Genomic DNA, 15,081 nt, shown 5'->3' with positions numbered 1-15,081 from the left:
ACACCAACCCTGTGCAAATATCCCAGTGGGATGCAAGTCAAACAACAACAACAACAACCACAAGACAACTTAGATTAAGGCCATCAGTCTAACTCTGTACTACAACAAACAAACATGGCGAAACCAAAAAACTTTTCGAAAATCACCAAAATAAAACCATAAAAGCAATGAAACAGTGGTCATAGGAACTGTGACCGAATTTTCACAATAAACGACGTAAACAACATGTACTACCAAACTCTGCAGCCATAGCCGGCTGCATGAGTTACTCCACAACAGTAGGAGCATCAGTCGGAGTATCTTTAACAGCAACAACAATAACTGCGGCAAATTAAACTCAACGAGTGACTGGCGACGGAATTATGTTGCTGTGTGAGGTCCATCTGTGCCCCCCTTTGTCCCAGTTGTTATTTTTTATTTAGACGCCGATTTTGTGGGATGCCTTTTTACAGCAGAGGAAATGTTTGGAAATGCGTTTTTTTTCAAACACAGGACGCACAAAAAGTGACGGCGGGCGCCGTGAAATCCCGGTCTAAAATAGCCAGACTTCTTTTGCAATTGTGCCAAAAATTGCATCTCGATGCCGTAATGTGGTGTTTTTGGTGCTCCCTTTATATTTATATTTTCCACGTGCATGGCCCTCCAACAAAGATCGTGGTATGTTCACTGACATTGCGTTTGAGAGTCTGGTCTACTTGCTAATCGTCTAAAGGTCCCCTCAGGAGCCGGTGTGACAGTTTGTTGTCCCAAAGACCCCAGCAATAACATTGCACCCGTAACAGAGACAACATGAGGATAGCTGCAGCTTATTTATCGTTACACTTATTGAAATTGCTGTAGATTGCACCTTTTAAAAATTTATATTATTTCGGTCCTTGCGGTTCATGTATGCTCACCGGCCTGCCGTCCCCCCCCCCGTGTGGTTTTTGGTCTGAGTATACGTGGTGGTTGAGCTGCAACTCGTGCTGGCTCTTGGCAGCTGTCCAGTAATTTGTCACGGGTCTTATAAATGACCCGCGCCAGCTGCGGCCAATGCAATCGACGCCCACGAAACCGGCACCTGGTTTGGGGGTTTCGGCTGTGATGGAGACAGATGTGATATACCTGCGATCACCTCGTCGCAATCTCTGAAAGATGTGAAGTTGCCTCTCGTTGCTAAGTACCCCCCCTCCCACCCCTTGAATTATTTTCAGGTTGCTAATGTGTGAGGCTCGTGTTATGTATGCGTGAGCCACGCGAGGTGCCAGGGACGGGGGACGGGAGGCAGATCCGAGTGATCGGGAAGAGGGCCAGGGGAGGGAGTGGTTGATTGGAACAAGCTGCCCTTAGTAGGATGGCCACGTCGGTTTAAGGCCTCGCAACTTGTGAACGCCACTCTGGCACTGAAGGTGCAGCTCTTACAAGAGGTGAGCTCGAGTGAACCATATGTTGATAAGTACTTACTTCACCTTCTTACCGACCATCAAAGCTTTGGTCCGAGCAATTCACTGAGATTCCATTCTCAAAACAGGCAACGGAGGTGCTTGCCTCCATTAGTGGTCTTGAGCAAGTTGTGTCAAATCCACGTATCTATGGCAAATACCCTGGTCTTCATAGGACAACCATGATTGATATTCTTTGGGTCTTTCGGTAAAGTCACGTAGATAGGTTCAAAGAAAATAACAAAAACCTACGACGTTTCGATGTTGTGATCGATGTTGTGATCGAAACGTCGTAGTTTTTTGTTATTTTCTTTGAACCTATCTACGTGACTTTACCGAAAGACCCAAAGATTATGAATTCCTGCAGTCACGAAAGCTTGAAGTCAAGATTTAACCATGATTAACTTAGCACTCTGTGTAAAGATACATTGACTCCTTGATCGAAATCAATTCATAATTCGCACGGTTATCGTCTTATTCAGCCACGCGTCAAATCGTGCGTCAAAGAATCGGGTTATTTTTAACATTGTATGTTTGAGATAATGGGGTCACGTGACCCCCTGTATTCTTCTGTCGTATGGCTGATGTATATGCAGAGCATCAGCCGAGTGTATTGCTGTGATGTCTCCTTCGTATATTTCGGGATCGGGCAATGCGTCGTTATACACTGGATGACCACAGTCGCACACTGGAGAGTTTTTACTTATCCATTTGTGCATCAGGAATCTGAATACGCCATGGTTTTTTTTTAGCGATTTAGGGTGGACCATGAGTACCACTACATTGAAATCTACCGACATGAAGTGTAAGCAGTAATGATGAATGTCATTCGGATAACCAGCAAGAAACAATAGTAAGTAGGATGATAAATGAGTGAGGTGCAGGGTTTCTGCTAGTATTGTGGGTGACGTGGTCATGTGCCGAATGTTGTTGATCAAGCAGGTTAGCTCTTGGCAGAGTCGTTTTTTTCCTTCGATGTGAATTCCCTTTCTTATTTTTCTAAGGCAGCACTAAATTCTCAGCCCTCTGGAAGGCATAGCTCAAATCACCCTTGAGAGCGTGTCTAAGTCTTCTTGGAATTCATACGCGCAATGGTATTTACACATGTGCGTACAACACATGCAGTTTAAAACGAAAAAATGCACATTTCGGAGGAACTGAATATTAGACGCCAGACGGATGGAACGAAAAATTGTTCTAAAAATCCAACACTTGTAGGATTCGTTCAGGAGCTATGTTGCGCTTAGAGGTATTCATTGCGGCTTGGCGTGAGTACAAGAGATGAAATGAAGTTATGCACGGTAAGAGCGATTCGCGATGGGGGACCAGGTATATTTATTTATTTTATTTGTGCAAAGTAATCCCGGACATAACCAACCCGCATGGTGAAGTATGACGAAACAGCCCCCATGACTGCCATGGTATGGGAAGCCCTTCATCCAGCAGTAAATTAACAGAGAGCTGTAAATTATTAAGTTGTAGTTTTGATCGCAGTCTATCCCCAAGTCCAAACATTTCTCCGTAGTTTAAAAGCGTGAGCAGCAGCAGCACTGGCAGTAATGCGGTTGCAATTCATGCAACGGTGAGCAATGGGAATCATGATTTTATTATCTGCAGGCCAATGAGTTGATATCTCGAGAGGGAAGTACGGCAACTATGTTTTGCACTTTGCACGCAGAATTTGAGCGCTGTTCTATATTTTGTGTGGGGCTGGGTGGTGGTGGGTGGAGTGGCGTGGGGGGGGGAGGTTCTAGGCGCTGTGGTTTCCTCCCATGTGCAAAAAATACCAAAAAAGGAGTTGGAAAAAGTTTGCAAAGCAGATCCTCCTGCAAAAGTATTGGGACTCGGCGAGGTTGTTCTGCGTAAACAAAACGTATATTAAACATTTTGAGTCGCTTTTTAAAAACTTTAATATTTGTGGTTTTGGGGTTCAGTGCGTGGATGGGCGGTAAGACAGATGGATTGTTTTGGAGTGTTAAGTTAGTTCAGGGCAATTGATATTTTGCAATAATTAGTTGCATCACCCCTGCCTGAAGTCTTCGCACGCGGTCAGTGTTGGTGGGTCCGTGCCATCACTGTCCAAGCCGATTACTTCCATTGATACAGAGATACGTTCCACATGCGATGAAAATAAAGCAAAAACAATTGCGTAAAGAGGATTTTTATTCTACGTCTGCTGCGAAAGATGTATTTGCAAGGACACTCTCAGCCTGAGAATAAAACCACACACTCGCTTATTACATTTTTTTTTGGGAAAACCAACATTCCTTGCTGCTCCTTTATCTGCGAATTATTCGATGCAGATGTCAGCGGGCTTGTCTACAGCGACCATAATAAATGCACACGAGAGCGATTTTGGCCATTAAGGCTGGAGGATTAAATCAAACAGAACTCTGTACCGAATATTCGCGATTTCGTTTTTTTTCTCGTATCCCTCGGGCCTGTTGAGGTTTCAGATTTCATTTTGTTTTTGCAGCAGAAGGTCGGCGCAGAGTAACAGGCCCCGGCTGGCACACGCGATGGCTGCTAAATTGAATTTCCTCTGAAGTGCTGGCGCACTATAACGAGAAGCTTCTTATCGGGGGGGGGGATGGGGGGAAGCGTGCGTAGGTTGTAAAAATCCGATTACTCGGCGTCGGGCATGTTTTGGCCATCACTAGAGATGCTCCCTAAAGCAGAACAGAAAGACAATGTACAAATTACATTTGTAACTGCTGTAGTAAAAGTATTTTTTTATTGCATGACATTTTTATGTTTTTCGATTATTTTATTTATGTTCATAATTGAATTACATAATGAAACCAATGCTTTTACGACCATAGTCAGGATCGTATACTTGTTAAAATATTTGTATTCTATTCCAAGTCTTCAATTACTACGTGGACAGTGCCCTCAATTTTAGTTTTCTTTTTTTAATGTATACACATCACACTCACACTGTACACTCTTCGATTATCCTACAACTTTAATGTTTACTAATTTTTATCAGCTTTCTTTGTTTTATATTTTTCCCAATGTTATTCCAGTCGTCGTGCTACTTCGGCCATGTCCGCTCACGACATGAACACACGTGTGTCCATTATGAACTCGCACAGAGCAGTGCATCGCTCCGTGCTAGAGAACGGCCTGTGGAAGGTGATATCCCAAAACTACGTCGGAGATCTCGTCAAATGACCGCTTATGTACACTAGGTGCGCTGCACTTTCTTACGTTCCCTGCTTTAGAGATGTTTGTCAGGTGGCAGTAAAACTAAAATATTCATTCTCAGAACTGGATGTTTTTCACAATTTGCATAAAAACTTAATTTAACACGATTATGTTTACGTGCAGGCTTTGGTGGATCAGGCTTACACCATTAACTGTCTACACTTGCGAACCTGGGTTCAATGATGGGAGGTTGATATCCAGATTTGAACCAAGGATCTCAATATTACCAACTCAATGCTTTTTTTTTACCTCTGAGCCAATCGGCGACGATTACATTTTTCTCATTTCGATAGCCCTTATTTTTTAGCTAACGCATCTCAATATTACAATAGACATCAACTGTGTTGCAACGGCTGTATTCGTTTTGTCAAAGGAGTGAAAGTCACAGTAGGTCAGCCGTCCTAAACATCATCTGTCCCCCCCGAGGCAGCACCAGCCCTTTCGCAGTGCGAGCCTCCCCCCTGCTCGAAACAATACCGCTCCTCCGTGCCAAGCTTGCACTCCATTGTTGCATGCCATTGTAAAAGGGCGGCCAGCAGTAAAAATAGACGGCTGTGTTGCATGTGCAGAACTGCTCAGGCGGAGGGGGTGGGGGGGGGCTTATCAATGAGAAGTTATCAAGTTTGTTTATAGGGCCCCGTTATTGTGAGAGCACCCAGAGAGTAGACAAAACAAGACCCGCAATTGGCTTTGCAAAGGCCGGCTAACACGTGCTGGATTCTTATTGGCGTGTCTCACGTGACCGCAGGCTGCGAGGATGGCAGTCGGCAGAAATATCAACTGCGAGATGCCTTCTTCTTCACGGCATTGCCCCAACATACCGTGGAATCTGCGAGAGATTTTGACCACTTTAAATGGGCAATATTCCATTCGTCAGAACCAGAACAGAATTGGAAAATTACGTCTTGTAAAATTGCAATTTACGTACATAGAAAACACGTGTGCAGTTTGCACCATTAAAGCAATTCGGGGATGTGTGTATTGTTGTAATTATATCTGTAAGTTGTGTGAATCCAGCACGCTATGTATGCTGAACTTCTTTCGCGCTGTACGTAGTAGCCAACCGTGCTCGTCGGAGGTGCGGGAGAACGACAACAAACGAAACACAAAAAGCAGTTCTAAATAAATTCGTTTTAGATATTGATTTGAAATGTAAATTTATATTTAAAACGGTGTTCAGTTGACCTGGTGGAAAACCTCAACTGGAGGCAGCAAATGCCTTCACCGTGAGCCAAATAGAAACTGACAGCAGCATCATATGAATATTATAAAAGTAATTGCTTACTTTTATATATTATGCATGTATATCCAGAGAAAGCCTCACAAATTTCATATGGGTCCTGCCAAGTTTTGACAGTAGGGGGCGATGCTGCTGTGCGTAATCTCAAATAGTACTTTGTAGATATTGTTTTTCAGCATTGGGATGTTTGGTCACTACCAGTTACACTGTATTTTTTTGCTATGGCAGCAAACCGGGGAACCAGAGGAAATCCATGCAGAACAGCGAGAGAACATAGAAACCCCAAACAGAAAGGCGCCGGGGTCAGGCTTCGAACCCTTGGCGTGACACAAGTGTTACCACTGCAAAACCATGCTGGCCTAATGACGTTGTGTTGTTGTGAAAGTTCGTGTCGCTCGCTGTTGCGTTGATGTTTATGAATAGAGATTGCTCGTCGTATTCATTATTAGTTTACCTTACTCGGTCATCCTTGAAAAGAGCAACTAGCTGAATGCACCGCCACCTCGTAATAAAGTAAATGTATTTAGTCTGCGTATCTAAATCGAACTAAATAAATATACCTGCTCCCCCGTCGTGAATCGCTCTTACCGTGTATAACTTCATTTCGTCTCTTCTACTCGCGCCAAGCAGCAATGAATGCCTCTAAGCCCAGCATAGCTCCTGAACTAATCCTGCAAGTGTCGGGTTTTTAGAACACATTTTCGATCCACCCGTCTGGCGTCTAATGTTCAGTTCCTCCGAAATGTGCATTTTTGTTTTGTTTCCACGATTCAATGCAAGAGTCGCCTTGCTGTGAGCCGAAAGCCGCTGCTGCTTCTTGCTGCTTCGTGCCTCGCTTGGGCGGCTTGGCGAGACTCGCGTGGCTGGGACGGCGGTCGTCCCTCCTCCGAGGGGACCTGTGACTCGTGCGTGGCTATAGCAGAGGAGACCGCTGTGGAGCGGAGGATCATTCTTCACCGCGATGAACCAGCCGGGTCCCCTTCCTGTTTGCTGTGCTCGTCCACGGAGGGAGGTGGGGGGGGGGCGGGTGAGGAAGAGGAGATGGAGGGTGGGGGCTCAGGGGGCCAGTGGGAGACCAGAATCTGCTTGCAAAAAACCCTTTAGGTGGAAGTTTCCCTTCGGTTGTCAAATAAATATATGTGTGTCTGCCCATGATGGAAGAGTAGGCCAGAAAACCCTATAGATTGGCAGAATCAGAATGAATATCTTAATTTAGACTGGAGGAATCCAATGAGATGTGAAGCTCTTTTTCACAGATGTCCAGTTGGACATTGGCTCTCTTAAGGTCCCTTTAGTGGAGGCCCTTCTGCCAAGATTGGCGTGAGAAAGCAGTTTCAAGACTGCATCTTTACCTACTGCCTTGTATATACAGTATATATATAAATGGAGTAGCAGTCGGGCAGTTGATAGCACACTGCACTTTAAACGTAGCAACCTGAGTTTGATTACCGGCCATGACTTATCAGTGGCGAGTGATATCCGAACCGATCCCAGATCCACCACCTTCAGTCCACACTGACTAGCGTGGTGAATTATGGTAAAACAACCTCTGTGACCAACATGGCATGGGGAGGCCTTCATCCAGCTGTGAATTCACAACAGGGCTGAACATTATTACCGATATTTGTCACATGAAGCGGGAAGGTTTGGTAATAAAGCAGGTGTTTCTTTGCAACCGACTTACAGGTCTTATTCAAACCGCGCACACGGAATGCAGCGTGTGAGCTTGGGGCAAACAGGGACACGTTCCAGTGTTATGCCCTCGTACACGTGGCTTCTATTCAGCCCCAGCTCCTCTGGTTTTCACCCACATGCCGTGCTTAGTTCAAAAAGGATGTGGCCAAACATCCCAACCAAGTCAGTACCTTCTTGAGAAAGGCTTGACACTTAGTCACGGTTTCCTGCAAAGGTAAGTTACATTGTTATTATTGTTCTGGGATCTTGGACAGGAGATCAGTGCTTGTGTATATATGTGTCTTCGTGGTAGCGGTGGCATAGTTGTTGTTGGGAGCGGTGGCATCGTGGTTAGTGTGCTGTGCTATGAACCGGGCGACTCGAGTTTGATTCCTACTCACAACCAATAACAGTGACGAATGTCTAAACCGAACCTGCCCCCCCCTAGGTCGACTCAGCCTCAAATGAGTACCTGGTGTGGTGTGTAAAAACATCAGCACTAGGGAGACAAAGGCGGTCTGCCGTGGTGCCTGCCACCCCACCCGCTCGTGTGCCATGCCGGCCTTTATTGGTGCTCGCTAACAGCACTTGCCCCAACTTTTTGTTAAGGCTATATAGGGGGGAATCTTTGTCTGTGTGTGGTAGTGTGTGGGGAGCAGTAGTGTAACAATTAGCGTGCTGCACTACCAACTCGGCCACCCGAGTTCGATTCCCGCTTACGACCAACACCAGTGACGATTATCTAAACAGGTCTTGGCTTGGGCCTCATCTAGGTCGACTCAGCCTCAAATGAGTACCGAGTGTGGTTATGTAAGCATAGCCATTGGGGAGTCAAAGGCAGTCAGGCGTGATGCTGTCCACCCACCCCCTTGTGTGCACGGTAACAGCACTTGCCTCGACAATCTGTTCAGGCTGTTCGGAGGATCTTTGTCTTTCTGTGTGCGTCTCACTCTCGAGCCTGGGTCTCGGGTGAGCTGCTGAGGGCAGATAGTTGCCGGCGTTGTGGGAGGAAGGGGAGGCCAACGCAGGGATTGTTGCTGGAGCGGAGGAGGTCGTAAAGGGACAGGAAGACGGGGAAAAGGACACGAGGGGTTGCTTTGGGGGGGGGGCTGCTTAGGGGCCCTGGGTGAGAGTTGGATGGGTGAGGATGATCTTGCTGATGTAAGAGGTGGCTTGGCAACGTCAACATCTCTCCAAGATGTCACGGTTTCTTCCAGGTTTTTTTTATCTCCCTGCTAAGTGTTGACACTGGCATGTAAGTCGCCACACGCACGCAAACACAAGACCACGAACAAACATCAGCGCGTTCAATCTCACGGGTTTTTTTCCCCCATAAGGTTTCCGATCACTTGAAACACATGGGTGCTGCAAGGGTCCTTTGATGTTAATTAATAAAAAAAAACTGATGTATTTAGCCAAGTGTGTTTCATTGCACACTTCGCAACGGAGACTTGACGGTGTAGTTCTCCGGTGCGTTCTCGGGTTGTGTAGCTCGGCGTGTCGTCCAAACGTTTTGTTCCACACAATGGGAGTTTCTTCAGGAAGTGAATGCCATTGGCCGGCATACGGAAAACAACACGCGTAAAACCTGAAAACACATAGGAGAGCTGTACGGCACAACCGCGAAAGCCTCCGCAGTGTAGACTGACGGCACATGTTCTTCAGGCACGAGAGCGTGTGATTTTAGTAGCTACTTCCCTCATTTACTACTATAATGAGCCAATAATGTCTGTGTGTCCCGCGCGTGACGTCACTCTACGTCAACTAGCCCGCCTCATTAATACTCATGAACAGGTGACGTCACTCCACATGTAGCACCCCCCTCATTAATAATCATGAGCGGGTGACGTCACTCCACATGTAGCACCCCCCCCCTCATTAATAATCATGAACAGGTGACGTCCTCCACATGGATACCCCACCATTAATATTAATTAGCGGGTGACGTCACTCCACATGGGGGGTCGAGGCGCCTCCTCCCCCCTCCTCGGCGTCAACTCACAACCCTCACTACAAAGGCAGAACCCTCACGTCACGCGATCTCCGTAACGCTGTTGAGACATCAAAGTAAAAGGACGTCATGATGAACAAGGGATTATCACCTTTAAATTAAATAGGTCTGTATCACCGCAGCATTACAAATTGCACACGAATTGATGCAATGAATATCACGTCGCGGCCTGCTTTTCGCTTGCAAGGTTCAGATTTACTGAAACGCACCCATCCTTGGGCGGGCAAAAGGCTAGTACTGCAATGTTCTCTCACAAATGTCCCACCTTTGTGCCCTCCCACCCCCATCCAAATCACTCCCAGCCCATCCCTTTTCTAGTTAGTGCCCCCACCAATCACCAATCTGATAAAACGTCGGGAAGTTGTTGCATCAGTCTGTCCTTTCCCATTGAGTACCCTTGGCATCAGCCTGGCGTGGGCAGCAGTTGTGCCAGCCTGGGCGTGGTGTGCGCTGCCACCGCTTCATTTCTTGTTTTTGTTGATTTTTCTTATTTTGTTGTTGTCCGTATTTTTCTACGTGTATCGTATGGTTAATTTGAATAATATTATTTTCAGTTTTATATGAGCATCATCGTCCATGCAAACCGCATCTCACAATCGCCGAGGAATCACAGGCGAGCTGGAAGGCAGCACCCACGCGGTAGCTGTTGGCAACAATTGCCCAAGCTCTGCAGTCCTCTCTATGGTTGCTTTGTATCACATTTTTAGATGCCTTAAAAGTTAAACGGTTTATAAGTTTGATCGAACTAACAACATCCGCTGTGTGTTTGCTCCCTGTAGGTTCTGGCTGTGAGGCTGCACAAGGAAAAGGCTGGTGAGTAGTTCATGTTTACTATTAACACTACGGTACTGTGATTGTTTCAAGGGTACTTATTGTCAAAGTTACGATCATAACTGAAGTACAGATGCCGATGGAGATTAGTTTGTGTGTATTTTTTTAGTATTTAACTTTGATTACATTTTATGAATAAAATATGTGAATTTCCCTCATTAGGGTTGTTGTTATGGTTGCTATAGGAGTGCAAAATTAACAGATAGACTTATTAACTGATCCTGGGAAAGAATGTGTGCTAATTATTAACCCTTTGAAGCTACCCAGCTTTCTATGTCACAATGCCTCACCAATGCTGGGAACTCTCCGTTGGTGACTCAGGAATATAATATTAAAGCGTGCACATTACTCAACATTGGGACTCCAGGTTTCCCCAATCACTCATGCACAGCTGGCTCCTAGGACCGTAACACCAGCTGCCAAGTTACCGTCCAATGTGACTCACAACCACCGGTCCCCCTTCACCAAGCCTGCCACGGATGGATTTCCCAGTGCCTGTTTTCGCCTCCTTGCCCTCCCATTCGACAATCTTAATGGAACGCTCCTCTGAGCTGACCTAACCGTGCAGGCCCCACACCTGTCTGCATGTAGCTCCGTCCATGTGAGCACGATGCTTGTATTGGAGAGCCTCATGGGAGGAGAGAAGGGGTGCGGAGAGAAGTGCAGGTCAGCAAGCCCAGGGGAGGCCAACTCCCAGTGGGCTGGGTTCACGCTGCGCACAGAGCACACTCGGCATTTTAGCCACAGCACGTGTGCGGTCATGCAGGTTCATGCGTGCGTGATTTGCACAGTTCTGAGCATGGGTGGAATTGGATTTTGAACCATGTGCGTGCGTGAGTCTGACCCACAAGTCACCCCCTTTTGGGAGATCAAACTGCATTCCGTGCACACCAATCGTGGGCAGTAAATTACCAGTGTTGAAACAAACAGCATCTCTATAAAGCGCGATTCGACTCCTGGCAGGAACACGCGGCGCGCGCGCACTCATCAAAGCCTTCGAAACGCGTCCTGCCCTGCCACCGCGCACGCCCAGCCATATTGTTTTTCGCTACCCTTTATCTTTTGTCGGTGGCTTAGGGGCCTGTGTCTTGACCGTGCTTCGGCTTAACATTCCTCCTCATTGGAGGGCTCGTAATTAAGTCCCCGTAAATGGCCGGGGGTCGCGACCCAGCAGGCCAGGTCAGTCTTGAGCGGCGTCGGCAGGGAGGGGCGTCCTGCCGAATGACCGCGTCAACTGGCGCAGCTGGAAATTGAGGGGGTGGGAAGTGGGTGTCACTCAGCCACCGGCCGGCCCTCATAAAGGCCCGACGTGTGGATTGAGACGTCGCTTACAAAACAAAAGCTTAAAGAGAAAAAAGCTCTCGGATTTGTAGGGCACAGCAGTCGACGTTTGTTTGTGATTCAGTTCCGACCAATTTGCTTTTTGCTTCCTGTCCTGGTACGGTGTGGCGGTGCTGCGTAAAATGGGGCCAGATGAGAAAGGGACTTTGCACTGACGGGAGAACGCGCGTCTCAGCGAATTCTACGTGGCACCTGCTTTCAATCTCCAGCGCCCTGGCATCGTTTGTGAAGCAGCTCATTTTGCAAGCCTCTTTTCCCGACAGCCGACCCTAATCTTAGGCCTTGTTGATTTTTTATATTACATTTATTCAGTTTAACACGTCGGCCAAGCCACGTGTTGTGGCTTGGCTCTCCAACACACCGGTGTGCTGTACTAGTGACGAATTGGCATGTTCTGTTTACGTGACAACCCTTACTGGTTGGCTGTGTTGGGTGGTGGCGGATTTTAACGATACATTTATATATTTACGCGATCTAACCCAAAAACCTCTATTATACATTTATTCAATCATTTTTATTCTAGTGAACTCGACGCTCGCAGTAGCTCGGTGCTTATCGACAGCACTCCGCGTTGTGACCTCCTGAACCCGCGGCGTGCTGCTTGCTGTGATTGCGACCCATTTGTCACTTTCGGTGCCTAATTCTATTAGCGGAGGTTAAGCAAGCAAAACGAGCTGAAAAAACGGAACCTAGGGGCGGCCCACATGTGTACACAGGGCCCGGTGATCTGCATGCCACTCGAGGCTATGCCAGAGCTAGAGAAGTTTATGTGGCAGAAGCTCTGTCTCATAGCTGCCTCCTCTAAATATTTTCATTTCTTTCACCGGTGCCTGCAATAACATGCTCTTGGCAATCTCGTGAAAATGACTGACAGCTCTAATTTTGTCTTCTCCTCCGTGTCTCTTTGTGGTCTCCTTTGAGGTGGCACCAGCCCGTGATGGCACAGGCTGCTCCAACTCAACCTTTTCTTATTCTCAGCTTATAGTTTTTACTGATAATATTATTGGGGGTGCTGCTGCGGTGTAATCATTAGCACGCTGGACTTGCAATCCAGAAGTCGCTGGTTCGATCTCCAGGTGCGGCAGTGGACACAATGGGTACGTTTCTTAAATCCCTCCGCTTCTGTCCACCCAGCATTCTAATTGGCTCACGGCGGTCAGTCGATCTGCAGGTCACGGTGTGGTGGGGTTAAGTGTGGGTACTTCCACCTTTTACAACTTTTGGGAGTGTGAAAGTGTCGGCCAAAATGCCCTCTAGAGCAGGGGCCGGCAACCAAAATATCAACAAGAGCCGTTTTTTTTCGAATTCGTAAAAAAAAAAATCTCGATATTTCAAGAGCCGCAATGCATGTCATACGAGACGATGATCTTTAATAAAAATAAAATAAAACGTCACGAAGCAGCTCTTAGAGAGACGCACGTGGCTCTGGAGCTGCAGGTTGCTGACTCCTGCTTTAGAGGGGCTCTCCAGAGCTCCCACTAGTGGAAGCCCTTTGTAGATTTAGTTTTCTTTGTCATTTTTATTTTCAAAGCCTGTCTTTGCCAATCGCTACATTTTCTTGTTCAGCCATTTAATAAGTTATATTCCTCCTCTGAAAATATCACGGACGAGCAACAGATAGATGTATTTTCACATTTTATGACTTCAGTAAGCGTGCGTGAGTCCGTTCATGTGGTGGCTTTTATCAGATGGTTCTGTATCCATCCATAGTGTAGCTACAGGCTTATATAACTACCACCACAACACGTGCAGCACTTTTGTTGAGCATTTACAGAAACTGCATTTTACCCAGAAATGTTTTGTTATTTAAGATGCATTAGCAGGCCTTATATATGTCTAAAAGCTCGCAATGTGAAGGAAAATGAGACAGGCCTTTTTATCCATATCTCATGGTACCAAACTCAGTCAGGGATAAAAAAAAATTGGCTCACATTTTCCAATCATAAAGGTACTAAACTTCGACGGCTGTTTAGCCCCTGTGTGTGTGTGAGCAAATATCGTTCTTGTTTCTCGCTCCTGTGTCGTCTCAAATTTCTCGCGCTTTTTGTTGTTGTATTTTTCTGCTTTTTTCCCCATTTATGCCTTTGGTGTTCCGTGTTTTCTGGATTGCCACGGCATTTAAGCTCCGAGTTAATGCAAATCTCTATCGTTAAACTCCAAGAAGCACACCGCTGTGCATTTGTTCATTGGGTAACGCAAACAATCGGATTCAGTTTGGATCGGTTGACCCCGTTAAGGATCGATACTCTTCACCAAATTCCTTATAATCTGCACTGCAACTTTTAACGATTCCAAATGCCATTCGCTTAATTTTAAACCTGAAATGGACTATTGTATCTTTACATTATTAAGTGCAGGCTTATTCCTGCGTGAAGATTAAATTACTTCATAAAAGTTCAGTATTTTAATTTTTTTGTCCCCCTGCCTAATAGCAGAATAGGGAGTTTATAAAGGGAATTTATAAAGGGAATTTATAAAGGCATAATGAACCAGAGGGTTCTGGAGGGCATCTTAAAGATACCGTGGGGCATAACTCACACACCAAAAATTCTTAAATTACCCACAACTGCAGCGTCAAGATCAATGATAGTCCCTGCACAACTCTGATCTCTCAAATTCAAAACGGTGTTAAATCTCAGTTGGGTTAAACCAATTAAATAAATGACACAAGCGCGTTAATTGTAATCTGCTTATTTCATGTAACGTTAATTATGGCTTATGTGTATAATAATTATTAATAATTTACAGCCCAATATCACTCTACTGCTTGATGAAGGCCTCCTTTCATCAAGCAGTCTCGGTCATGGGGGTTGTTCGACCATACTTTACTGTGTAGGTGTTGAGGTTGCCCAGTTCTAATTTGGATATTCCTTGCCACTGAGTCTGAATATTTATTTAGACTGAGCTATGAAGCTCTTTTTTCACAAATGTCCAGTAGGGGTGGGTCAGCAAGTTACATATTAGCAGTGACTGGGAATAAAACTCAGGATGCCGTTTTATAGCACAGTGTGCTGACCACTGTGCCACCACTCCACCCAGTTGATGCATGTTCGTGTATAATTATTTCACCGTACCATGATGAGCAGTGGCATTACCATGAAATTCATGGAATACCTTCAAATGAGTAGGAAGGCAGAGACCCATCTTGAAGTTACGAGGTTTTTCATTTTGTTGGCAGCATTAAGATAAGTATCCCATATACTCTGGATCACGTTTAAGTATATAAGTATATATCCAGCCCATAATTCTCACGCGATTGTAATATATCTCTGACATCACTTCATAATCATCATAAACCCCAAACCAAATCTCACAGGACTTTCCCAAACTGCGTGACCAATCCTGATGGGATGACT

General features: G+C 45.9%; 1 protein-coding gene across 2 annotated transcripts in view; it reads left to right on the top strand.

The window, feature by feature from the left end:
• The window catches only part of LOC144722650 (rho GTPase-activating protein 7-like), a 155,299-nt gene that overhangs the window by 67,857 nt on the left and 72,361 nt on the right, over positions 1-15,081 (top strand). For both annotated transcript variants that reach the window (XM_078600918.1, XM_078600919.1), the window contains one exon: positions 10,333-10,366. In XM_078600918.1, coding sequence (XP_078457044.1) covers positions 10,333-10,366 — 34 coding nt within the window. The remainder of the gene's footprint in view (positions 1-10,332; positions 10,367-15,081) is intronic.

The sequence above is a fragment of the Lampetra planeri genome, chromosome 15, assembly GCF_965212315.1.
Source record: "Lampetra planeri chromosome 15, kcLamPlan1.2.h2, whole genome shotgun sequence".
NCBI lineage: Eukaryota > Metazoa > Chordata > Hyperoartia > Petromyzontiformes > Petromyzontidae > Lampetra > Lampetra planeri.
Note: the sequence above shows the minus strand (reverse complement) of the source record. Positions and strands in the feature narration are given on the sequence as shown.